Source organism: Phyllopteryx taeniolatus, chromosome 21, assembly GCF_024500385.1.
Source record: "Phyllopteryx taeniolatus isolate TA_2022b chromosome 21, UOR_Ptae_1.2, whole genome shotgun sequence".
NCBI classification, from domain to species: Eukaryota; Metazoa; Chordata; class Actinopteri; order Syngnathiformes; family Syngnathidae; genus Phyllopteryx; species Phyllopteryx taeniolatus.
The window spans coordinates 11,916,687-11,944,045 of NC_084522.1; the positions used below are offsets into that span (position 1 = coordinate 11,916,687).

At 40.0% G+C, this 27,359-nt stretch overlaps 1 protein-coding gene across 7 annotated transcripts in view; it reads left to right on the forward strand.

The window, feature by feature from the left end:
- The window catches only part of LOC133470906 (ephrin type-A receptor 7-like), a 361,573-nt gene that overhangs the window by 197,708 nt on the left and 136,506 nt on the right, over positions 1 to 27,359 (forward strand). For 5 of the 7 annotated variants that reach the window (XM_061759850.1, XM_061759843.1, XM_061759844.1 and 2 more), the window contains exon 1: positions 9,913 to 10,114. The exons of the other annotated variants lie outside the window; for them this stretch is intronic. In XM_061759850.1, coding sequence (XP_061615834.1) covers positions 10,036 to 10,114 — 79 coding nt within the window. In that variant the 5' untranslated portion in view covers positions 9,913 to 10,035. Of the gene's footprint in view, positions 1 to 9,912; positions 10,115 to 27,359 lie in introns of those variants that run through there. 7 annotated transcript variants of the gene reach the window in all.

Consider the following 27,359-nt stretch of genomic DNA (forward strand, 5'->3'; position numbering starts at 1 on the left):
GGTGTGTACTCTGAACTGCTGTTTGGTGCATAGGCACAAACAACAGTCAGAACCTGTTTCCCACGGGAAGGCGGAGGGAGGCTACCCTCTCGTCAACTGGGGTGAACTCCAATGTACAGGTGCCGAGCCGGGGGACAATATGTATACCCACACCTGCTCGACGCCTCTCACCGTGGGCAACTCCAGAATGGAAGAGATTTCAACCCCTCTCAAGAGGACTGGTACCAGAGCCCAAGCCGTGTGTGGAAGCGAACCCGACTATATCTAGTCCGAACTTCTCAACATCACATACCAGCTCAGGCTCCTTCCCTGCCAGAGAGGTGATGTTCCACATCCCTAGAGCCAGCTTCTGTTGCCGGGGATCGGACCGCCAAGGTCCCTGCCATCGGCCACCACCCAGTTCACACTGCACCTGACCCCTATGGCTCCTCCCACAGGCGGTGAGCTCATGGGAAGGGGGACCCACGTTACCCTTTTGGGCTGTGCCTTCGAGCCCCACCTCCATGGGGGCCCCGGTGACCCGTGTCCGGGCAAGGGAAATCGTGATTCAATCATTTTACTCATCATAGGGGTTTGGGTATTGTTAACTATATAAAATAGATTAGGCTCCAGTATCTTACAGTGAACAGACAGTGTTGGTTAAAGGTTATTAGCATTTCTGCAAATGGCATTATCTTGTTTTATTTTATTTTATAGCTGTCTTATGAAGAAGCTGCAGTATATGTGCTAGATGTGGGTCAAAAGTTAACTGTGATGACTGAGGTCAAATGTAATAACCTGAGATGAACGTCATTTGGCTGCAGCAGTTAAGTGGTTGATAATGTTCACGGCAATATATTATGTGTCCTTGAAATGTCAAGAGTAATATGGTATCTGAAAATATGGAATGAAAAAAATATAAAGGCAAGAAAACAATATAGAAGTGAAGAAAAAGAGGGGGGGAGTACAGCATTCAAGTCCTGCGAAGTGCCTTTTTGTCAAATAGAAATGCTGTGGTTGAGACATGAGGCATTTGAGCATACAGTCTGTCACATATGGAAATGTGTTGAAGGCATTAATTAGCACTATACGTTTTTAGTTATTAGACATCTTACTTATTTACAAACTGCATCAATAGTCACTTCAGACGTTGGCTCGGCCATACCTGTCATACCAATCCACATATCCATTTTCTGCTATTTATCATCTTCAGGATCCAGGGTGAGCTGGAGCCTATCCCAGTTGACTGTGCACAAGTCGTCTCTGGACTGCTCGCCAGTCAGTCAGAGGGCACATAAAGACAACAACCATTCACATTCACACATACTGTATGCACATTTTAAAGAAAGGCACATAGAAAGGCTTGAGCAAAGATTCAAACCCCAAATATCTCAACTTTGAGGCAGACATGAAGTACCACCTGATCAACTATGTCACCTCAATGTTTTTAAAATTTCTCTAATGGTTTTTAAAAAAAAAAAAAATTATTATTGTTTTTTGCTCCATTATACACAAACTGACATTCATCTAACCAGTTTCTATATCGGTTGGACTCTTTAGGGGCACGGATAACTGGATCCTAATCTCAGATCAGGCTTTTCTGTTTTTCTCCAGGTCCTTCAGCTTCCGCCGACATTCCGAAAATGAAAATGAAATAAAATGAAATGAAATCTATGAAACGTCTAGCAGTATGTATGAGCCGGGGCTACACTGCTCCAAATTAAAATCACAAGTGGTTATAATAAAACAATATGTTTATTATTATTTAGTATTGATCAATCAGACTGGATCAAGCTGAAATTCCAGGATTTTCTTTTTCACTCCTGTAGTTGCTGCAGTAGTTGCTTCATTGTGTGGAACAATTACATTTTAAAATGAAAAATGCAGAGAGCCTCTACATTTCTTCTCTATCTCAATGTCTCTTATCTCTCGCTTAACATTTTATATCTCTAGTACAAAGTGATTTTCCTTTGTCTTTGCTGACATGAGGAATGTAGTTTGTGAAAGCGACTTTGGAAATGTATATGACATTGATGACACTCTTGTAACCCACAGCTAATTTCATCACAAGGACTTATTAGCAGTAATTTCCCCATTGGCTCGTTACCATTTTACCAGGACACATTGCTGGGTCTTCTCTGTTACCCATTTCTTAAATGTGATGAATGTAAACAAATAAACATACTATTTGGATAATTGGCAAACGCAATGAGGGAAAAAAATGAAACTACCTCGTCACTTTAACATCAGGGACACTGTCCATATAAGTTATATATGTGTGATTCATAATCAAACCGTGAGTAGTTTGTTTTATGGTGTCATTTGCATTAAGAAATTGAAAGTAGCGTTGCAATAAATCCACTAACACATCACAGATTGTGATAATTGTATAAAAATAGTAATGATAGTAATGAAAACAAGGCATCCAGTTATGTTATTGAGGCATATCTGTAACCTAATTTCATTAGTACATGTTGTTGTGATTGTGTATAATGCCTTGCAGGTAATCATCTCATAAAGCTAATTAGAATTCACTGCAAACCCAGTGGAATACAGCAGTGAAGTGACATCCAGTCTCTCGTGCCAATTTAAAACACTCTGTTTCTATTATTGTCATACCTGTGTGTATGAGTGTGCATGAGTTTGTTTGTACTATAAGTGGACTCTATTCTATATATGAGTAGGCGTATATCTCGTTCAAAAGTCACATTGCCATTTATTTATTTTTATTTTTTATTTTATTTTTTTTACCAGGCAGCGTTTAATGGGTCCCCCTTTGGGAATAACAGCTATGGTACAATTCATCTGGGACTTGTATCCCACTGTTATGAAACACCCGCTCTCACCATCAGCAGCTTCCATGCCTTCCTCTCCATTCAACCTCTCACCTCACATTTCCTCCCACCAGGCTCCTCGTAGTCCTTCAACCCTTAAATCCCAAAAGGTGTCCAAGTGTCTTGATTGTGACATTCCTGTGGCAAATGTGGGGGCGGCGGTAGAAATAGAATGGCTGACACACTTGAAACCTGCTTAACTAGTAGTGATGTACAATGTAATATTCAGTATTAGAAAACAGACTTAATATTTTGGACGTTTTTAAAATAGTAATTTTTACAGACCAAGAGAGTGTCTGCTTTTTGCCCAATGTCAGCTGTGTAGGCTCCTGCTCCCTACAACCCTGTACAGAATAAGCGGAATTAAAAAACGGACGGATGGCTAGAGATTTCTGCACTATTGTATTTTGTTAGTAAATCACAAATATATTAAATAGATCTAGCATTACCCCTTTTTTTTTTTTTTTTTTTTTTTTTAACACAGTACACCTCTGCTTACACTTTTGATGAACTATTAAAGTGAGTGTTTACTTTTTTGGAGTATATGGAGATGGCAGTTTTGTGTGTTAAGTTGAACATTAGTTCGTGAACATTACTAAATGATGAGCATTGTATCTTTAACCTCCTCCCCTTTTATTCTGTGTGATTGACCTGGAAAAAATAAAAATATATATTCAGTTCTTTACAGTCAATCATATGCATGAAAAATGGAAATTCACGTATCCTTGGCATATAAGTGACATCATGCCTCGTGTCTGCAGTCCATGGGATGAAATTAGAGGGAGGGGCCAGAAGAGTACATGTGAGGGGGGTTACAGCGGGATTGGCCGATTGAGTGCATAAGCATGAAATTGTCACATAATGAACTCCGGGACTGAGCTGCATGTATATGTGCTGAGTGTGTGGGTGTTGGCTGGGCTGGAATTGACATATATTACTGCTTCACCTTTGCATGCTATCAGGTTGTTTTTGTCTATTGTTTGTTTTTTGAACCATGCTGTCTGTTTAGACTTTCGAATAATAATCAAAAAAACACACATACAGTAACAGAACAACATGGCATGATTTAACTACTTGTAGAAAAGTGCATGATTGTTGTTCAGTGTTGGGGTCCTACTGCCAATTCCTGTTTTGGTGCAGTGGTGACATGCAAGTGTCACACTTGAGTTAATTTGTTTTCCACAGACTGTATGTGCATCTGGTTGATCAGGCCTTGCAGAACACCAAACAGGATCGCACGATCCCTGGCAAAGTCATGTCACAGACACCTGGGAACTGTTCTGAAAGAATGGAAAGTATATCTCCTTTACAGCCGACTTGCTGATTCGTGAGCACCACAATATGCTGTAATTGTGTCTTCTGGGTGGCGTAGCATTTGGCTTGTTTGCCCGCTGCTCCACAAAGGCCAATATTCCTCATCTTACTAAGAATTTTTGGACAATTCTATGCTTCTGATTTTGAGGTAACGGTTGGGCAAAATCCAAATTCCAAAAGCAAATTCCATGAATGCTTGGATGAATGGCTGAATGTTAAATGGCAAGCCCCCCCAAGTGTCAATATAATGACTATGAGATGAGACTGATCAGAATGTGGTGGGCTGTGAGAAGGAATGAGAGGTCCCTTAAGCCTCTGCACTAGTAAGATACCATTAGAGAGGAGGAGAGAGTACTGTGTTCAGCAGCTCCCAGAACTAAAATCACATGGCCGCCCACTGGGGTGGATCAGTCAGGCTGATGGCCCGTAATCTTTGCATGAGTGTGAGTTGATGTATGATGTGAGCTTTATAGAGTAGATAGAAGAGGGATCTATCGGTGCCAGGGTGACGAACTTAATAATGGACCATGCCATTGCTTAGAAAGCAAAAGGGAGGAGAAGTACCCATTTGCCAAATGTTCATTTGTTAACATGGAGCGGTGTTTTGTTTTAAAAGGAGTCTACTAAAAATACTTTTAATTAACTTGTCATAGGCTAGTGGTACAAATTGAAGTGCTAATCAGTGGTGGTTTATTATCCTTAAAGTTGGCTCATTTCTATTTGTAAGGGCATAAAGTTCATGATCAAAAGCAGAAAATAATAAAAAAGCTTAACCCTGCACTCAGGAAACTTAAACGTGAAGAACACGAAGAAAATATAATTCTCAAATAATAAACAGTCAGATTAATTTGTCTGATGTAGCTTGATTTTAGGACAAAATACTGCATAGGTACAGTTGTTACATTTTGCAGAGTCACATGTCTCTGAGTCTAATTGATCATAAAGCAGAAGAAGAACAAGATTAATATAATTAATCTTTTATCTTAAGTGGCAACTACATTGCGGTTGCAAACTCTTCAATCTGTCCTTTTTTGTCTTGTTAAAATTAACTCATTTTGAGGGGTCGGCCCTATCTCATGCAAGTGTGCCAACCACATATACCCCCATATACACATTTCATTATAATTACTATTATGGGCAGAGCAGGAGTGCCTGCATGCTTTGCCAAATACTTTTGCCTTTCTTGGCTTGGGTTAACAGGGCTCAGAATTAGCCCAATTATTTTTTTTGCGTGTTTACCAGGCTTTATTCAGCTGCTTTATTGACACAAAGAAACCATAAACACATGCATATTGATTAATGATATATTTCACACAGTAATTAATAGGTTGGTGTGTGTTCATTGAGATAAAACATTTCGGGCCCTGGATGTCCACACTAAATGACACCCCTTGCATTGAAGTTTAGTTTTTGAATAACTTTTGCATCATCACACAGTAAGTTTCGGAGGCAATCGTTTTGAAAAAATAAATAAATCAAAAAAAGATATAGTAATAAGCATTTGAAATAAAAAATGCTTCCTTTTCTTTGAATCCCTAATTTCCATTCACATTACTATTTTTCACTTTGGAATAATGGTGCCTTACACCTCGATCGGCGGTGCAGGTTTTGAGGATGAGTTGTGTGAGTAATCAATTCAGGGCAAAGTTGTGTGCGTTTTTGTGAGTTGAGTCGGCAGCTATGACACCGAGAGACAGAGTGGGTGACCTGGAAGTGCAGCCGCATGATGCAAACCCTTGAAAAAGCATCTCTTTATCAGCATCTCAGCATCTCTGAAAACTATCTTGTTCTCCTGATTCTAAAGAAGTACAAGCAAAGCTGAGAGAGATGCTCGATAATATTTGCTTGGTGAGGAATATGCCAAACTTGTTTTCTCACTTCAGGTCGCATTCAATCGATATTCACTTAAGGAAGGGAGGAGTCTCATCACAGGAATAATATCAGAGATTGTGTTGTTGTAGTCAGATTGATTTAAAAAATAAATAAATAATCATGAGTGAACACAAACAATTTCAAAGTACAAAAAAAAAAAATCAAAACAAATTCCATTCCCATTTGATACTTAGAAAGGGCACTTGGACCATTGCATACCTCTTGCATCTCTTCACCGCTAGTGCTCACACATCCATCCATTATCTACACCGCTTGTCCTCACTAGGGTCGCGGGTATGCTGGAGCCTATCCCAGCTAACTGCGGACAGGAGGCGGGTTACACCCTGAACTGGTTGCCAGCCAATCGCAGGGCACATATAAACACACAACCATTCACAGTCACATTCATACCTACGGACAATTTAGGGTCTTGAATTAACCTACCGTGCATGCTTTTGGGATGTGGGAGGAAACCGGAGTACCCGGAGAAATCCCACGCAGGCACGGGGAGAACATGCAAACTCCACACAGGCGGGGTCGGGGATTGAACCCCGCTCCTCAGAACTGTGAGGCAGATGGGCTAACCAGTTTTTCCTACCATGCCACCAGTGCTCACACACAGCTAGAAATTTAGAAACATACATGCTAATATTAGCGTTGCTGCGGCTTGCTCTTGGACACTGCAGTAATATATTGCACATTTAATTACGGCAGTCTGGTTTTGTTTGTTTGTTTGTTTGTTTTTTTGCAGCCCTCATCTCTAATCAGTCTCTCTTAACAACTACAACTTAACTACCATAGCTTACATATAAATTGTGGGAAATGTTATTTGCATTTCACTGACATGGTAGTGGTGCTTTCAGAATCTGTGTATCATTCATTATGCCATTGTCAATTGGCAATACCAAAACATATAAACAAATGAAAAATGTTACTGATAATTTGATATGTGTCAAAATATGTCGGATTTTTTTAGGCTCAGATTGAAAATACAAAATGGAATAACAGACCGGAGGACGGAACATTTTGCCGGTCCTAAACCAATGCAAAAAGAGGGTTCATTTGGATTTATTTAAGGACATTTGAAACAATTGCATGAGGAAAGCAGTTTTCAAACTGTCCCAGAAGGCAACACCTAACATAGACAGATAGATAGATAGATAGATAGATAGATAGATAGATAGATAGATAGATAGATAGATAGATAGATAGATAGATAGAAAACAAAACATTTTTATTGGTGATGACAGGTTTAGCAGTGGTAATGTGGTGTTTAAATAGTAAGGCAATGAGTTGAAGGAGAAGTAGTAGAAGGGAAACATTCACAAACTGGTTCTGACTGCTGAAAAAGCATACTGTATCTTCCATGTCAGACATATTACAATAACATTTTGTTTGTCTTTGATATAGTATGGCTGATAAATGATTTGACAAATCGTTGACATGGTTTGGACTGCTTGTGGCGGCGAAAAAGATAATGTATCTTCACCAATGCTCATCACCAAACTTCTGGGTCATGTAAGCATGAGCAATTAAATATTAAAATCTAACTCAGTCCCGTGGCTTTCATATTTTCTATCTGAGACTGAAATTTAATTATGATAAATGAGTCATTTATCACTGTTTGAAAGATATTGAATACATTTTTTGTTAGTTGCTTTTTCTATTGCAATGGAAAATGGAAAGAATGATCAATGTTTTTTTGTAATTTTAGTAGGCTCTCTTTTAATTTGTCTCTTTTTTTTTTTAAATGTCTTTTTGCTCTTGGTTTTTAAATGCTCTTAATAATGTAAAGCACATTGAGTTACCTTGTGTATGAAAAGTGCTATTTACCTGCCTTGCCTTGTTATAGGGCTACACGAGTCAGTCACAGAGCACATATTGACAGGCAACCATCCACACTCACGTCCACATTTATGGGAAATTTAGAGTCGTCCATTAACCTAACATGTATGTGTTTGGCATGTGGGTTGAATCCATGGCAAACTAAATTTCACACAGAAAGCAAGAACCTGGAACATCTGCCTCTCCTTTCTTTACAATTTACACTACTCTGTATTATACAGTGAACAACACAATGGAGACATTCATGGATCTTCTCCCCATCAATTTGGCATATTAAAGCATAAATACAGATTGAGACGTGAGGAATTATACTTTTTATAATGTTATTACCGAGTGAAAGGGACATCTATTGATTGCACCTTTTTACACGTCTGAAATGAAATGCAATGCGACACATCTCTACAAAGTTTGGTTATGGTGTGATTCTGTTTCACCTTAGTCTTGCAGGTCACACTATTGCATATTACTTGGTGCCAACTTTCACTCACAAGCTGTTTTCCATACTCAGCTCCATCTGCTGGATCTGGTGGGTCATTGCCCCCCTTGGCCACAATGCAAGAAGACTGGCACAAATAAGTCAAAAAATAATCCCCTTTTATACCTCTACAAATACATTTTAGCTAACTAAAGGGTGACATATAAACCTATTTTAAAAATGTGAGCGACCCCACACATGACGAGAGAAACGATCAGCAACCGTGTGCTTGCTGCTCTTACCGCGTGTGATATAATCAAGATGACAACTCTACCCCCAACCCTTAACACCAACACAGCACACCACACACATAAATAATGATGTCGCCACCGACAATCGGGTGTCTTCTCCCCTAAACCAGAAATCCGGCGTAGTACCCAGACTGACCTGTGAGGGGCAGCGTGATGCCACAGGGCAGCCAGGCTGGAAAATACAAAGAAGAAGAAAGAGTAGTAATGCAAGGACATCGAGACAAAACCTGGCCAACCGTTACCTTCTTTGGTAACTACCTTGCGTTTGCAAATATTGAACAGATTTTAACATGATTGTCTGCCCTGACCGTTTTCCAAGCCCCCTGAGAAAAAAAACTACTTAATTTCATCATGTACATGATGTTAGTTTAACACATTTTAATCATGTTCAACCGCTGTACATGTTCGAATTAACTAAATTCAGAGGACGTTTTTCAGTGCAGTTGGGGAGGGAGAAAAAAAATCGCACACACCCTGTACCACAGGATTCATTTCACTGACTAACTAACCCCTGCGATTGGCTGGCTACCAGTTCAGGGTGTACCCCACCTCTCGCCCGGAGATAGCTGGGATGGGCTCCAGCACGCCCGTGACCCTTGTGGGGATAATGCGGTACAGAAAATGGATGGATGGACTAACTAACCAACAAATGGCAATCAAAACATTACCTCAGGCTTTGCATTTGGTGGAGGTAATGGTCTGAACGAAGGTGAAAACATCGCCTCCTTGGCAAAAAAAAAAGAATTGCATATCAATTAATAACTATGCATCGGTAGTCACACAAGTGACAAGTTTTTTTTTTGTGCTTGGATATATGTAAACAGTAGTCCTACACAGAAAAAAAAGTCCTTTGAATTTACTCAATTTGAACATGTATAAAATTGCACATGATTAAAATTTATTTTCAAGGAAAAAGGGTTGTGGAATATGCCAGTTTAACATATTTGAATCATTTGCAATTGAAACCTTTTTGTTAAGTGTAAATGGAATCAAAGAATTGATTTTGTAGAAAATCGAGGCAAATTCCAGGTCTATTCTGTCCGCTACTGTACTTCAATGATCTCTTCGCCAATTCCATTTTATATTGTGTGCGTTTGTGTTCATTTCAACATTTCATCGGCTTTCTATAGCTTCTATATTTCTCTGATGACTGCGTTTCAATGGCAGTGGAGAGAAGTCATGCTGTGGAATTGACTACTATAGTGGCAACACCTGGCGCAAACGTTTCCGCGTGCTGCCCTGTGATTGGTCGGAGCCTCCTGCACGCTCGGCTCCAGTCCCGCTATCACTGCGCCTCTCGGCTGTCTATCTCGCCGCAAAGTCCCTCCCCCGAGGTATGAAATAGGCAGGCCGCCTGCCTCATCGGAGCACTATTTGGCCAGACGGCTCCTGCTCCGATCAGCCGCGAGTGCGCCTCTGCTGCGGAGAGAGATGACAAGAGCCTCGCGGAACTGGCCACACAAACATGGATCTCCATAAAACGATGATTTCGGTGCTTTGGATATTATTGCTGAACCCTTTGGAAGAGTGTAACGCGGAGGAAGGTATGTGGAAATGCGGGACACTGAAATGACTAATTTGGTCCTCAAAACAGGTCGTTTGCAGTGCGGTGAGCAACAGACAGATGCCCGCTTGTTTGGAGAAAGCAGGTGCACCCACTCCAAATGTTGAGCAACATAAGATGCGATAGGAAAAATGAAAATAAATAAATAAACAAAAGAAAGTTGACAAATGTTTGACAAGACTCTAAAAGGAGCTTTTACGCATTTGAAGCGCCATAGGAACCGCAATGAGTTTGTTGCTGCCAGTTTAACATTGGCAGAGCAGCTCACCAAAGACGAGAACAAATGTCATTAAGTGCGTCAAAACAATATGCTGTTAAACACATTTCAAATGATGGAAACTGCTGCAGTCATGTTTTTTTTTTTTTTTTTAATTTCAATTCATAACTCCAATGCAAAATCAGATTCCATCTGAATTGTGCGGTTTGATTTAGTCACAGCATCTTTGTGCAACTGGTTTCTTTGTCTTCTCATTCCCTGATGCTGCGCTCACTGCTTTTGTTTAGTCTTGCTTGTCCATATTTATTCCCTTTTTTGAAATACTTTGGTGCACTTTTCCCAGTGTGCTATTCTTGCTGCTGCGAAACTGCGGTGGTTCCAAAGCTGCATTTGAGCAATACGATGGAACAAAATGTAATTAATGCTGTGATGAGATTTGGCTGTGGTTTCTTCTTTGCTCCTCTGATGTGCAGAAAACTGCGCAGGTCTCCACAAACAGTTTAGTAATGCAAACGCTTTTGTTAAAATTACTTTTAGGGATGTTGCAGTGTTAGAGACTGCCTTATGATTTTAACTACTAGTTTGGGGATTGTGAAACGTGTAATGGCTTCAGACCTCCTCCAGGTTTGGGTAACACAAATGCAGTACATTAGGAACACTTGCACAAACCCGACTTGTATCAGAAATTCTGTTTTTACATTAAATATTGTTTATTGTAATGTACACACATTGTTCAAGGCAATATCTGATACAAAATAGATCCTAAATGCCTAAACACAATTTTCTGCCACTACCTTAGAAACATAAGCATTTATTATGATCCAGTACAAGAACTGTATCAAAATATAACAAATTCAAAAACTTTGAAAAATTGATTAGTAATGTCCAAGTTGATAACTTAATGAGCTTTTTTTGTTTGTTTGTTTTGGTTGCTGTTTGCAGGTACAGTATGCAGGCAAACGAGTTGTGTGTATGTTGCCGAATGTAATATTTATCCGCTCATGTCGGTGGCCAAAATATTAGAAACGCCTCTCTGTAAGATGCTCTTTGACACCACTTTAACGTGCAGCCACAATAATAAACATTTCTTCTTAAATGCATCACATTACATTTAAATTTCTCTGGTATGGGATCTCATCAAAACTTGTAAGTGCGCCTAATGTAGTGGCCGGTGAGTGTACTCCAGGGATTCTCAACCTGTGTGCCAGGGCACATTAGTGTGCCGTGAGCGCTCTTCAGGTGTGCCTTGGGAAATTATAACATTTCATGTAATTGCTCAAAAAATGATTTATTTACAAGCAATAATGTATCTCTGTTCATCTATTTATGCCAGTGAGGCATAGTGACAGACTGAAAAAATAATTGCTCTTCTATTAGATGGCAGGAAGTACATACAGTAATTAATGTATCCGCTTTTTGTGACATTTTTGTTTGTTGGTGTGCCGTGAGATTTTTCAATTGTAAAATATGTGCCTTGGCTCCATAAAGGTTGGAAATCACTGGCGTACTCAACCGTACTCATTTGACGACGCAGTTGCACAGATGCCAAAACATGTCATATTTGACACACTTGCACTGTACCCACGTCACGGCCATACATCATGCACTACTCGAACACATACGCACGCAACTCAGGATTTAATACACGCACTCACTTGACACATAAAGTACATGCTGCGCTCGCACGCAAGTTTGATCATGCAACACTCGTGCACACCGATGATTGAAGTAATAATTTCCGGACCGCTGCTGAAGAGATCTCTTGGGCACGCACATGTGAACACACATGTTCAGAAGAGCAATCAAACCAGCACTTTTGCACGCTTTGGCGCACTCGCACAAACACACCCGTGCTCTTCAGTATAACATGAAGCCTCATTGTCAAATTGATATGATACAAATATGCATATAGAAACATATACATTTATTCGTATGGTACATATTTGTCTCTATACTATGCTTTTCTCGCTTGTCTGTGTGCATGATACAGTATTAAATGATGTAATCATTTTAAAACATCCTCTTTGTTGGTTACACTTCACTTTTCTTTCCCTCACTTTATACATCACTTTCCTATACTGTACATGCCTGCTGCATGTTGAGCTGACCTTGGAAACGCAAACTAACACAACCGGGGTGGCGCTTCACAGGCTGAGCCGGGTGGCCACCATCACCCACGACGCACTCAATCCAGCCCCCCCCCCCCCCCCTTGCAGGCCATTTTTCTCATTTCCCACACCTCACCACTAACACACCTTGGCATCTCATCGGGCTCTCATTTACTTCCACATGCCTCCGTGCCCCCCCTACTTCCTTCACTCCCTCCCTCCCTCCGTCCTCGTCCATCTATCCATTCTGCAGCAAGGTGAGGGGAGCGAGCCAGTTGCAGAACAATAAGCACAGAGTGAGGGTGAGGATTGGCGTGATTGAGGCTGTGTACGGGTCCATGCTGTGAGTGTGACTGGTTTTCCCTGCTGCCTCGGTTGTCATGTCAGAGTAATTTGAGGGACTTGACTGGGCTTTGCACGCACTTTTGTTCACATGCAGTCGTATTGCACGGATCTACGGCCGATTTCAGATGATCATTTCCACCAGGATGCATTGTGGGACAGTAAAACAATAATTCCCATTGTTTATCCTTACAGGGGAGTTCTTAAAGTGGAACGTAATCTTGGGTGGGATAATGGAGAACCGCAGTTTGCTCAGCTCTGGAAAAATAAAAATATAATTGGTTCAAAGGTCAAACTATATCGTTATAACATTAACTGTCTTACAAGTACAAAAATAAGTTACCTAATGTTAATTGCGAGTTCCCTCAATGTTGTCATTTATCTTCAAGTTCTTCTTCTCTTCAGACCTGTTGTTGAGATGAGAAAGAAAAAGCAAGAGTTAATCCTTTGTGTTGATTGGTATCCTGAAGTCTAGTCTGGAAAAGCTTACATTTTTAGGGGCATGTTTTCTTCAATTCCTAATTGTATGACTTTATTTCATTTTAGAGGTTCCACTCTACACACATAGCAGGCAAAAGCTTAAGACAACGTGTAATTGGTTTAGCTTCAGTGATGTTTTCTCTTTAGAATGCACAGGTGAACCTGCAGCTCAGCCATCTTTCACTTTCACAATGGGGACATCTTTGCTGCAGCATATTTCCATAAGCCTTGCTATCGGCTCTCATCTGACAGAAATGATCCCAATGTGGGAATATTTTTAGCCCCAGAATATATGCATTTCTATCTTCCATAGTATGCATGGTGCACATGCAATTGTTAAAATGGGTTAGGGTTAAATCAGCATGGGAATGAGAACAAAATCGGACGTACCAGAATGTATTTTGTTAATTGTATTTTTTTTTAATAACCAATTAGTTTATCTACGCGGACTGTTACTGTTGGTAAGACAGATTTTCAACAATGTTACTTGTGTACATTAATGCTTGAACTGCCATTTTTTTTTTTTTTAGTGCTTCAATATGTTTATTTACCACCTCTTGTCTCTTGCAAGCAGCTTTGCAAAAGTATATCACTTCAACCTCTTTGAGGCAAGAGCAGTGGCAGTTTCACATTCAATTCAGGGTCGTTAATTGCTGTGCAATAAAAAAAACAAAAAGATTACATTTGCATTATTCATATCGTAATGTGGCAAAAATGAGCTGTTTTGTGAAAGGGTATGTCACTTGTATGTCAACAATTTGTTTCTTCTGCCCCCAAGTGGCAAAAAAATTAGTCTTTTAAAGGTTATTTTTCAAACTAAAATTTGTGACATCATCCAGCTTTGCGGTTCCCGTTTAGTGACATATGCTGAGACTTGCGCATTTTATATCAACGGGGACTTCTTGTGATACATGCACGTGTGTGTACAGTATGTGTGTGGGTGCTCGGTTCCATAACTCTGACCTCTGCGAGTATGAAAAGTCAAAGTGATTTGTTTTGATGACAGGCGTTGCATGACGATATTGTCTTGTCAAGTCGTCAGGGACAGTTGGTGTAAAAGGACATTCAGTACAATATTAGTAAAAGGGCGGAGGAAGCAGTTGCCGAGATGTGGAAGCGTAAGGGGAATGACTGCAAGTGCAGAGGGAGCATTGAGGGAATTGGAAGCTGCCACCTCTGCTTTCTGTCATTGCGCTTGTATGTTGCATGTAATCAAACAGTCCGGGTGTTCCCACCAGTCAGCGCAGCCGGTCCGGCAGATCCTTATTTACGTCCCAGTTCACTCTGAAGACATCAACTGAAACTGATAAAGTGACAAATTGCATACGTGTAAATGAGAGGCTGCGTGACTATTGGAACCCAATAGGCTGACGTGAGGGCCTCTGTTCGCGGTAAGGACTATACCATCAGCAGGCAGTTATGCTTGGATTGGCAAGAACGAATCAAGCAGAGGTGAAGAAAAAGATCTGCAGTAAACGCCTTTTGAACGATTGTTTAGGCTTGGTGGATGTCTTTATTATAATTAGGTCTGCTTATTATTATTCTAATTATTTTGATTGATTTCATCATTTATTTGTAGGTGCATAACCTAGAAATAATTACAAAATTTTGCATTCACACAATAGGAGCCAGCAAAATAAATCATTTCTGAGATACAGTAAGTATGAATTTATGAAAGTGTCTGAACAAGTGCATAACTTTACCGCTATTATGATCGTATAAAACCAAGCGTGGAATGGGTTCAATGAGTAGCTACAATCATTTATGCACATAACCCGGAGAGTTTGAAGGGCAACACGCAAATTGTGCAACTCGCACATTTTTTATGAAATTGTTTGTCTTTACGGTTATGCAAGAACTGTATTTCAGTGGGCCATCTCCATTTTTTTAACCAGGGTCTTTACCGTTATTGATAAAATTATATGAAAATTACCCATATAGTTTGTATTCAGAAAGACTGACTATTGCATGAGTGGTGACCAACAAGTTCCATGACTTGGCGAAAGTCCTGAGAAATCGGTTAAGTTGCACTTAGTTGATGTGTGGATAAAATCAAATTTGAGGTTTATGCAGGGAGATTAAGGGCCTTTTGCAAAATACGTGAGCCAGTTGTGAGCATCTCAAGGCTTTCTTCTCTGGGGAATGTTCAAAGATTAGATTAAAATAAAATAAAAATTGTTCATAGACTCTAACATTTCAGGACAAATATATTACCTCTTGATTTTTGTGCTGGTGCCCCAGACACGTTTTGCCACCACAACTTTTGTTGGGCTATTAATGGATAAGAATGCTATTTGTTGGCAGGCTTTTCAGTCTTGGGTTGTCTAAAGTTGATAAATGCCACTGGTGTGTTTTTGCTGCATTTCAACTTTGTTCTTGGCAGAATTTTTAAAGTTTTGCCTTTGATCTGCATTGGAGAGAGTCAAAACACTAACTATATGACTTCAATTAAGTAAAAAAAAAAAAAAAAATGTAAATTACTTTGAGCATAACAGGGCTTAAGATCTGTAATTATACAGAAACTCTAAAATAATAGATTTAGCTCTGCCGAATCAGCCATTTGTAGCTTGCTTAGCCTTCTTTCAAAAGACCAAAATGTAGCTGCTGAGTGACCTTGTTAAATGAACTCGAACTTGCTTCCGGATGAGCTATTAACTCACAGCACGCTCTGTCACATTCTTTTTGAATCAGGGATGAGCTTTAGGGCCCATTGTAAAAGGTGTGTGTGAGTGTGTGTTGATCCTGCAGATGAAAGTAAAAGTCCTACATTTACGCTTTAAGGCTGTTTGACAAACTCAATTGTAAAACAAAATCATACCTTATTCCATATTTACTGTTTGTATTTTTACTACTACTCTTTTATTAGTGTTCTTGCTTCAGTTTGGGTAACGGTCTTGTATTCAGTTTGGGTAAAGTAGACAAGGTCATCCATCAGGTTTTAAAGCCTCTGGCTGCAGCAGAGGCAATATCAAGCCTCGTAGTCCACATCTGGTTAGGCAATAGTCCTATGAGCTTGACAAGAGAAGGTTTAAGTTTGTTCAAATGTGATGTACATTTTCCCTTTGTGTGCCTGTGTACCAAATTGGCAAGGCAGACCAGGCTTCATCTACTTTCAATATGTATGATCTCATAGCATAGACGGCTTACTGTACTTACTGTACTGTAATTCCATGCACCTTCTCAATAAAACTTTTACTTTTTTTTGGTCATTTTCCTTGTCAATGCCTGCCTTAGTTAGTCCGGCAGAGACTGGACGAACCGTGAAAGCGACCTCATAATGTACTTTTCATGTCCACTGATTGTCCTTTACCATTTCTGAACTCATGACACATGTTAGCAGAATCTGCAGGCTGTGCTTGGGCAAGTCCTGAACAGACAGGAAGAAAGCTGTCAAACATGTTAACATATGTTCATCCGACACAATCCTGTCATATTTTCTTGTTCTAAGAAGTTAATCCATTATTTTAAGCAGATTATTTCTTTCTCCAAGCCAAGGTCTCAAAATTGTATTTTAAATGTTCTTCTTTATCTGATGCCCTTTACTTTAAATAAAATATTTAAAGTATTTCTTCAAAAAAATCTTTAAAACCTCATATCCCCTTGCCATTTTTACATTTTCCACTCTCGTGAGTGAGTGTGCTAGTTTGCAAGAATGTAACGTGCATGAACCTTTCCTATCCACTTTTATTTACTGACAAACCCTGACAGAGTTGCTAAATATTCAGCAGCGACAGTGCTACACATCTGTCACCTCTACTTACAAGATCTAGCCTGCTAATCACAGACATGCTGACTCTTAACAGCTTTTCTCATCATTCAGCATTGTTCAAGTTGGTATCCCAACTTCTACTGCCATCATGTAATGTACCGTTGCCAGCGCCACCAACATTAAAACAACAGATCCCAAAATCACGTTCAATCGCCAAATTAATACGTGAAACATAATTGCTAATTATTTATGCCGTCATTAATTAAAATTGAAAAATATGGTGCCAGTTGCTGCCGTTAGCGGTTAGTGGCTAGTGCCTAGCAGTTAGCTGCTCGCCAGGCAGCGATATAGCCACGGCCGGCGAGCTTGGCCACTCGGCCGCCGCGTGGCAGTTGCCCGGTAGGCTCGCAACAGCCGGCAGACTACTTTTCAAAGGCATTTAATAGGCCAAAATGAATCTGCACCTGTGATGCTGACAGCCTGACACAGTTACAGTTCCTACCGATCCATTTTGAACAAACCAAGCTTACTCAAATGTGCTATAAACAAGGCAACACACTACTGTAGTTGCAAGGTCACTTCTGGTCTGCATCTGACGATGATTTTAATAAACATGGTGTCCTCCTGAAGTTAATTTATCCTATTTAACTCTTATTCCACAAATGCAATATTAATCAGAGTACTGTGTTTTGACTACAAAACATACAATGTATTCTTCCAAAAAAAAGTCCCCAAAATGTCCTCTCAGAATTATTTTAGGCTTGTGTCTGTACTTTTTGGCAAATTCCATCCAAGCCTTGCTATTTTTTGCTAATGAATGGTTTGCATCCTCTAGTGTGGCTTTTGTACTGTACTGTCGAAATCTTTCTGTGATCAAATGCCGTTGCTTCCCTTGGTCTCTTTCTGTCCCTTTGTCGTCTGTTACTTATAACACCAACTCTTCAGGACGATCCAAATGGCTATGGTCATTGCTAGTGCAATTGCTCCGATTGATTTTCCATCTTCATAAATGCTTGTTATTCCACTTATAGACAGCTCCCTGGTTTTCATGTTGGTTGCACCGCTAACTACTGTAGTACACTATAAATGTAGTATTCACATGGAAAACACAAATCTAAAAGTGAGTTATCTGTTTGAATAATCAGTCACGTTCCTATACATTTGATGACATGAAAAAAATGGGTCGGTTCAAACAAAAGGTGACGTAAGTTATGTATCACACACTCAGAGCTAGATTTAATTACCTGGAAATTAAAGCTGCAATGTTGATCTAATAGCATATTTATGTTTTTATTGTCAATCCATAGCAAAAATAAAAGAATTGGCCTCACTTTTGCAGTACTTTTGGAGGGGAGTGTATGTACTGTATCAGCTTGACTGACACTCGTCAAGAGTTTTCTATCCAATGCTGCTGCCCAGGAGTTGATGGCCATCTTTCTCTTGGTTTGTAATCCCTCCTCTCGTCTCCACTGAGTAGTGGTAATGACTGTCACGATGGAAATGTGTCCGGCAGGGCCTCATAAACCATTACCCTCATGTCTCAGAAAGCCCATTAATCTTCGTGAGGGGTGGTTGACCTTTCAAACTCATTAACCGGCAGCCGGCGGAGCGGACAGATGTGAACGTATACATAAGCTACAATACTTAGGCAATCTTACACAATCAAAAACTCACAAGTGAAGTGTAAATGCATTCATGTTTGTCTGAGTGTAATTATCATCTTTAGCAGGCACTCGCCTCCTCCTCCTTCTCCTCCTCCCCCCCATCACTCCCCTCTTCATCCTCTCACGTCCTCACCATGCAGACTTGGTCAGCGACCTGTAAAATTGCCCGACCTTTTAATACACATCTTCCTCGGTGATGATAATAAATACATAAATCGTGTGGCTGCGGCTCAGCCGATTTTACGATAGCCATCCTGACCAACACCCCACGTTTTCCCACCCATACACCTTGTACCACCTGCACCCTCACCGTCGACACGAAAGAGGAAAGCAGGGTGTCTTTGAAGTGGTAACCCCCCGTGGAGATGACTATCCTTAATGAAAGGGTGTTACTAGCTGGGCTGGAGCCCAGAAAGCATGCATGTGAGGAGCAAACAGCCAAATGTAATAAGGGTGACTGGGCGAGGCAGGTTAAGACACCAGCATGGAAGCTACTCTTCTCAGTTAATCAGCAGGCGAGGGCAGAAGGCTGAGAGCACAGCAGGTAGGATAGGATGTAACTGAGCAGTGTGGGACCTGTTCCACAGAGTTTATTAAAATTCTGTAATGGTTGTTTGGATTAAAGGGGAAAAAAAAAGTGTGTGGGTAAAAAGGGCAGCAGAGCAATTATGCACATCACGAATGGTGGACCAAACCACTTGTGAACAAGTCTGAAAATTGAGTTGTTTTATAAAGGCATCAAAGTGCCGTTCAGCAAGACCCCAAATATTGTCCCCTCTCATGGTTGTCCGTGCAGTGTTTCCTTTACAACTTTATTGCCTGTCCATCAGATCATAATGATGTATGTCAGTATTTCTAACTTATATGTTGAGTGTCTTTGGTAACAGAGTGACAATCTTGATTATTGTCCTCATCAGTCACTTTTGCACTGCCGGCTAAAGCCAGGATGTTTCGCCTTTTCTGTCTGTGGTTGTTGTGTATAAACAACACTGAAACGGAATGGAGGACAAAGTTGTCCTGCTAATAAGCTGCCTTTGGTAGGTTATGTTGAAAACGAAAAGGTGTTTTAATGCTTCATCTTTTACAGCTCGAGTTTTACCATTTTGCAGGAAATTTGTTGGGTTGCAGAGGTGTGTACATTCCCAGATACATTTCTGAAAATATTGTGTAACCTTTCCAGGGAACGGGGAGGGGGAAGGGGGGGGGGGGGGGGGGGGTGCGTCTGCTGTTTTCATTTAATTACTTTACATAATTTTATTTGTGAATACTACTTAAATTAAGTCATTTCAATCAACAATAAAGTAAATGAATGTTCAAAACAATATCTACAATTTTTGACTTTGAATTCACCGGCGAAGGCTTTTTAAAGACTTTATTTGACATTATCACAGTGACATTAATTTAGTTATTCTGTAGCTGCGACATACTGAGAAATGTCTTATTTGGCAAAATCTAATCCTAATTGAAACTACAAAAACATCAAATGACATCATAACATTTTATCTTTTTAAAGACATTCTTTAATTCCATTCCATTTGTATTTTTAATACAGAAAGTAAAAAAATGTATGCAGCAGCAACTAAAGCGTCATGCAATACCCCATGACATTTAAATGCTTTAACTCATGTAGTTCACTTTCTCTGGTCTTAATCCGTTGATGGGTTTGTAAATTATGTCCGTGTCACCTCTTGTTATACATTTGCACAGCAAACATTTTACACTTACCAAAATGTGTCACATCAAAAAATGTGACATGACGTTGTTCTCTTCTCTTACTGGTCACAAGGAATGTATGGGGAAGAAGGTCTACTGTGTGCACTAGCGAGTAACAAGCGAAAAAAGCAACACAACTGCACACCATATGGTGCAAAACTGGCCTTTGTTGATAACTTCAATAATTATCTCGGCAATCTCGCGGCCATACCTTACATATCAATAATGCCTCCCTTAATCCTGTTAGCTGTTGATGCTATCGCCTTTGTAGTTGCACTACTGCACCCGCTGTTCCCAAAATACCAATATAGTGCCGACTGCACAGCTTTTTACTCTCAGAGATGCAAAATACGATGTTAATGGTGACGAGAATTTGGAAGTGTAATACTCTACTATCCGTTTGGAATTTTTATCATGGTTTATCGGTAAACCGGAAACTGTTTCAACCCTAATACACTCTGCATGCAGCACTGTTGATGGCTGTATGAGAGTTTCTTTTTGATTGCTCCTGGCCTCTAAGACCTAGGTGTAAACATTTCTGTGTGCATTAGTATTCACTTTGTAAGCATACTCGGCAGTGATTGCAATCAGTGTCATCGGTGCAGGGTGGTTGGTGAGGTGCCCCCTCCCGTGTCTCGGCAACCTCTCAGCCGTAAACGTTGCTTTCCTGTTTGCGAGGCAATTAGTCTGCCAGTCAATCAGTTAGTCAGATAACCAGCTGGCTGGGTGAGGTGATCCGGGGAACTAAGTCACCTCTACGGCAGCTGGTCAAGAGGCTATTTAGGGAGGTGCTCAATTGCGATGCAGTTTGGCTCAATCACCAAATCAAAGTTAATGATGATTAGGAACGGCAGAGAGAAGCCAGTCTTTGTCAACGCAACAGTGAGAGCAAGAAAGGCATTCCCTCCCAGTGCCTGCTGTGTTTCTAATTGCAAAAGCTCTCACTGAACTGTGTTTACCTCCATTCATCATTATTATTCTGCCTGGTTTCACAAGGGGGTAAATACTGTTCCTACGGCAACATACAGAAGCCGCAAAACAAGTTGATCATCCATTGGTGCCAGTAGAGCTGAAGTTTAATTTAATATGCTGAGATGCGAATTATCAATATTGCATGAATAGATTTGAAAAAGAGAAAGATACAACTGAGAAAATGCATACCATTTCTTTTTAAGTCTATGCAATCTAAGTAGTTAAGATTCTTGATAGCCTCATTGCTGACAATTTCAATCAACTTACTCTGCATGTTTTTGGGATGGAGGAGGAAACCGGAGTGCCCGGAGGAAACCCACCCAGGCACGGGGAGAACATGCAAACTCCACAGAGGCGGGGCCGTGACCGGCCATGTGTTTAATGTAGATTGTAAATTTGCAAAGCAACTTGTTAACATAGATTTTATGTAAGTTGCTGCACAAGATTTTAACATTAAAATGTAATGAATTAAAAAGTTTGCAATACCACAACAAATCTTCGTCAGCCATTCTCCAACACCTGCTTTATTTAAATCATTGTAAATACTTTGTCTGCTTATGTCTACACTTTAAAAAAGTTAAACCTCCCCCCCCAGTAACTCCACTTGGTGCAGTGTGTAGCTAAACAATATTTTGGTTATTAAATAATTTTGAGAAGGATTTTGTGTTAGGTGACGTGCACGCTGTTCATTGTCACAAGAATTGGTTTAAATGTGCTGTAATTGATTCTGCCTCGCAATGCTTACATTTGGAGTGTGTTTGGCGAGTCTGAGCTGCCTTTTTGTGTTTAAATGTTTGTGTGTGGAAGAGAGTATTAAGAAGACCTTTTCACGGATAAATAGATTTTAATGGGTTTACTGAGGGTTATTATTAGGGTGATGGAGGTGTCTTTTTTAAATAATTTTTTATTTTTTTTTAACTACAGTATGTGTGGTGGCAGGATGCTCTTGTTTACCTGCTATTTCAGAGGGATATTTATTGTTTCTTGGAGAATTTCATTTGTTTTTTCTGGTAAATGCACTTCTGCACAAGAGTGATGTGTTATATGAAAGTGTAGTGGTTAGACATTTATGGATGTTCTCTCAAGGTCAGGTTGAAATAGTTTACTTTAAGCACAGGAGGTGGTAGACTTGATCACATTCTCAATGGTTATTTCCATCTGTCCCACTCTCTTAGTCTCTTAACTGTCAAAATTAAACCGAGCAGTGTTTAATGGATAGAGTGGATTGAATTAATGGAGAATTACCTACATTATGTCTCCCAAGTTTTGAGTTGATCGTAGTACTTGTTCGGAGGACTTAAAAGTAATGGACTTTCCTGGAAGGTCATTTGAAGGAGCCTCTACCATTAAATCACTAAATGCTGCTGAAGCACTCAATGAATCCGATTCATTGGCAGGGTTTGGGCAGATTTACATGAGTGCGCAAATTGGCTACCAGCTTGTGTGGTGTAATTGTTTTTTTGTTTTTGTGTGTGTGTGTGTGTGTGTGTGTGTTTCTTTCCCCTGTGCTTTGGAATTTGTCTTCAGCACTCAAGACTTTAATATTGGTATTCTGGCTCATATCTGGTCTATTTACATACCTATAGTCTGATCACTAGAGGAAAGCTTCAAGTAAAGATGTGAATGTACAATCTGATTACTTGGCCTGAGGCACATTGAGGGACGAACCGATGAACCTTCATCCCATATTTATATAGAACTTACTTATGCCAAAGAGACATTTTACATAGTAGAGCTACTAATATTTACCAAGCTTTGTGGATGGGTCTATTGTGGTGAGGAAGAACCCATTACATTTTAGTGAAAATCAGTCAATAAATAAAATAGGTGTGGGAAAAATTAATACCATCGCGATGCAGATGTAAACAAAACCAAATTTTGATTATTGAATAACTTGATGCTGTCTGAATGGGGAAAAGTGGAACTTTAAATTACGGAAGTGCAGCAGTGAGTCTGTGGCACAAATAACAGAGCGCTGTAGTGTGGCTGGGTGATAGGGCAGAGTCATATCGTACAGTCTACCATTTTCTAGGGTTTTATTTATTTTACGCAATACAAAAATCTAACAACACAATATTGACGGTATTGCAAGTGAAGAGTACATATGTACAAAGATGCTTTCTCGTGCGCACACGCAACAAACACTCAAGCCACAAAATGTCCTAAAGCAGAGCAGCAGCTTGTCTGCCTCTGCTGATTTATTTTTTCTGTCCTTGCCAGTTTCTGTATTCTTCCCCCCAAGTTGAACATTGAACTGAAGTGTCGAGAACAAATAGAGATACAGTCACAGGTTTCTACTTAATTTACATGTGTATACACAATCATTGAAGAGTGAATTTGTTCTATTGATTTTGAAAGTTATCCAGTCTGGTGGTGGTGTGATGTTTTACCAATTTTTTTCCTTTAACCTTGACTTTCTCTCCATTTGACATAGGTTTTTGTGTGTGTGTGTGTGTGTGTGTGTAACAGAGACGTTGCCGTAACTTTGAGGATGTTGGCATCAATGCAATTAGTTAAGAGTGGACATGAAAAAATTCAGCTTACTTCGTCAGAAAGCAGACTGGGCCGTAGGTAGCAGACGCTTTTAGACACTCTCAGTGTCTACTTGCCTTTTATTTTCTGTTGCAGACAATCATGCTGCAGATGCTCAATTCCTATATTTTTGCATTTTTGAACCCACATTTTTCAACATTGAGTTTGTCTGCCCCAAAAAATCACCCTCTAGCATAAGGCTAATGATTGGCAAATAGCTTGTGACTGTGCCATGTTTCAAGCAGGGTTTACCATTGGTCACTGGGCAGCACTTTGTGGTCAACATTTGCCCTTTACTTGGCTGTGATTACAAACCTTCTGCTCAGTGAGATCATGTAACTACAGCAGTCTAATATATTTTCTGACCTGTCACTTGGAAAGGTTTGAGTTCATGTGGCGAAACGACTGCTTCGCAACCCGACAACATCCCGAAACAGGATAGCTCATACTGTTGTTGATTTCTAATGCTCAGTTGAAATAAATAACTTATATTAGTATTATATTTAAGTAATTTCGTTATCTCTTTTAAAAGTCTGTGGTTCAAGCCTAACCAAGCTTGCCAGACAAGGGCAGAAGAAATGCCAGAGAGGACGACGATTGAAAAGCAGTTCGGGGAGGACAATACTGAATCCAGTCTGTTTATACAACATCACCTCCGGCCTCCCTCCTGTCCCCTCTAATTCCAAAGTAGACCAACAAATATACACATTAATGCATGAACACACTCATTCTCTCAAACATTCACACCCACCCACGCACACACTCATAAACACATACACAAACGTCAACACTTAATGAAATGAACAGAGGTCCTTTGCTTATCTTGCAGTTGGAATCTGGAAAAAGCATTGCATTTGCATTTTAATTTGTGTGGAATTGCCTGGTGTTTGCTTCTCGTCCCCTCCATGAGGGATGGGTACAAAATTCAAATCTGGAGATGAGGCTGTAACTTTCGCTCATTCTGCATGACTGTCACTCTCTCTGTTTTCCACCACTGCTCTGCAATTCCATCCCTTACTTATTTACGATAACCCTCTATTCTTGTTTTCCTGTATTTTTTGTTTCGTTTTTATCAATCTCTTCATTTCCTACCCTATCCCACCCCACACACTTCTCATCTCCAGGACAGCGAATGCACAGATTTCATTAGTGATGCCATGTGATGTGTGAGTCTGCTCGAAAGGGTTCCAACACTCATGGAATTATGACTCCAGACTCTGTTCATCATCTTAACCCTCTGTCACGCTTTCCCTCTTTACAAACACCCATCCCATTGCAGCCCCCCCTTTTTTTTTTTTTTTTTTAAATTCCCCTCTCCCTCTACCAAATCCCCTCCAGCCATCTGAAATATCAAAGCTGCCAACCTATAAAAATTCACTTCCAGAACAATTTGTCTGCATTTTCCTACTGTATTTTCAAACTTTTGTCAAGAACATTTTAGTGTGAGAATCATAATCATAATCGTTAATAAATCATGGCTTCAATATTTGTAATTTTGTTTTTATTTCATCAACCTTGGTGGACGCTGTTGCAGCCTGAATAAAAGTAAAAGTATGAGATTTTGATGTTCCATCATCCAAAATATCTGTCTATGGATTAATTCACCTTTGCCAATTCTGTTTTCAACCCTGGTTTAAAAAAAAAAAAAAAAAAAAAAAACCCACACAAACGCAAGTCTATTAAAGCAGATTAATCACGTAAAAACTCAGCACACTATTTTGCAAAAAAACAAACAAACACTGCTGATGGACTGAATTGGATAGTTTCTGTATGGACAATGGTTTCTATTTTGTGCAATGTACGTCTTGACGTGTAAGAAGACGAAATGTAATTGTTTTGCATGCTATTTATATGACATATTTATATTTCCTATACCCACAATTGCTGCTGAAAGGATGCAGATTTCCCCATTTTGGTACTAATGTTATCTTTTATTACAAATATGTATTAATAAGAATAATATAGTTTTAACTTGCCCACGTTCTAAAGCGACGTGTGCAGTGACGTACTAATTAATTTCCCGTTCAGACGCAGCATCCTCTGTGACGTGTATTATTTTATATTTATATCTCTAAAAGCTCATTAATTGGCCCGTTATTTTGTTGTTTAAAGTTGGTCATTCACCCTGAAAATGCGGTTCCACCCATACCAATGTGACAAGTGTATTGTTTCACCAAATCACTTATTTCGATGTTTTGCGACCGCTTTTAACAATAGCTTAGTAATTAGCATTGCTTTGACATCGTCTTCACCTATCCACTCCTTGTCCTCCCTTCATGACACTTTTGTAAGAAGCACGGTAAGAAGTGTAGCTTATTGGCTTACCATGGAGGAGATAATAAGCGATTCACAATGTGTTCACACTTGACGCAAAGAGAACTTCCGCCTCCACGGCTTGGCAGCTGGGGGGAGGGGGAGAGTGTGTGTGTGTGGGGGGGGGGGGGGGGGGGGGGTGCGTAATAAAATAGCATGCGCAAAGCAGCTGTTCGTGGTCGCGCCGATAATGTCAGATGCTGGATTTTGATATCCCCCCCACCACCACTATCAGGAACAGTGTTACAGCTTTAACGTGTCACCAATTGAATGGCAAGGAATGATTTCTGCAACAAAATACAGATGTTCCGTAACATTTGGCAGATCTGGAATATGCACCGAAACTGTCTCTGACAGACTGAAGATCTAACCTCATGCGGCATACTGCTCCTTAGAGTCTAGACCAGGGAAGGTTGGACTCACTAGGGCTGTAACATTGTAATACAGTACCCCAGACTTATCATGGCTCAGACTTAGCGGCGGAAGACGTCTATGTTATAGTCACGGATTCCCACACTATACTGCGGCATCCAAAGCTTTCACAAATTGGTTTTGTTGAATAGTATTCTTCTGAAGAGTTGGAAATCCTCTGCTTTGCTGTGCAGTACAGGGTAAGGGTGCAGCGTGCTGAACAGTCACTGCCAGTGACCGTATCAGAGAGTAGAGCAGAACAACAAAGCATGTCCACCCCCCGGAATGAATAAGGTAGTTTTAGGTTACAGCATTTTTTGCCCATCTTTTGTAAAACGGTAAATCATGAATATCAATAATAATTAGATTTTAGCAATATGAATGGCATTTTGGTTCTATAACTGTCCACATATTGGTGTATTACCCATTTCAGAAACATAATAGTTAACAGTGCTGTTAATTTAGGGCAGCTGTAGCAAGTGCTGTAGATACCTCTTATAGGGAACAATGTCATGCACTTAACAGACACCATATAAAGTAAAAATATATCAGAGACTAAAGTTGCCGTGCTTTTACAGATATAATATTGCTCAATGATAGCTAGAGAATATCGGTAACTGAGTGCGGGTGATAGCAGAGGTACATCCAGAATTGTTCGCTAGTCAATCTCTGGTCATAAATTATATCACACTAACATTTATTTACAGTTAATTGATCAAATTTGACCAGCCAATGAGACAATATCTTTAATTATTAATATATTG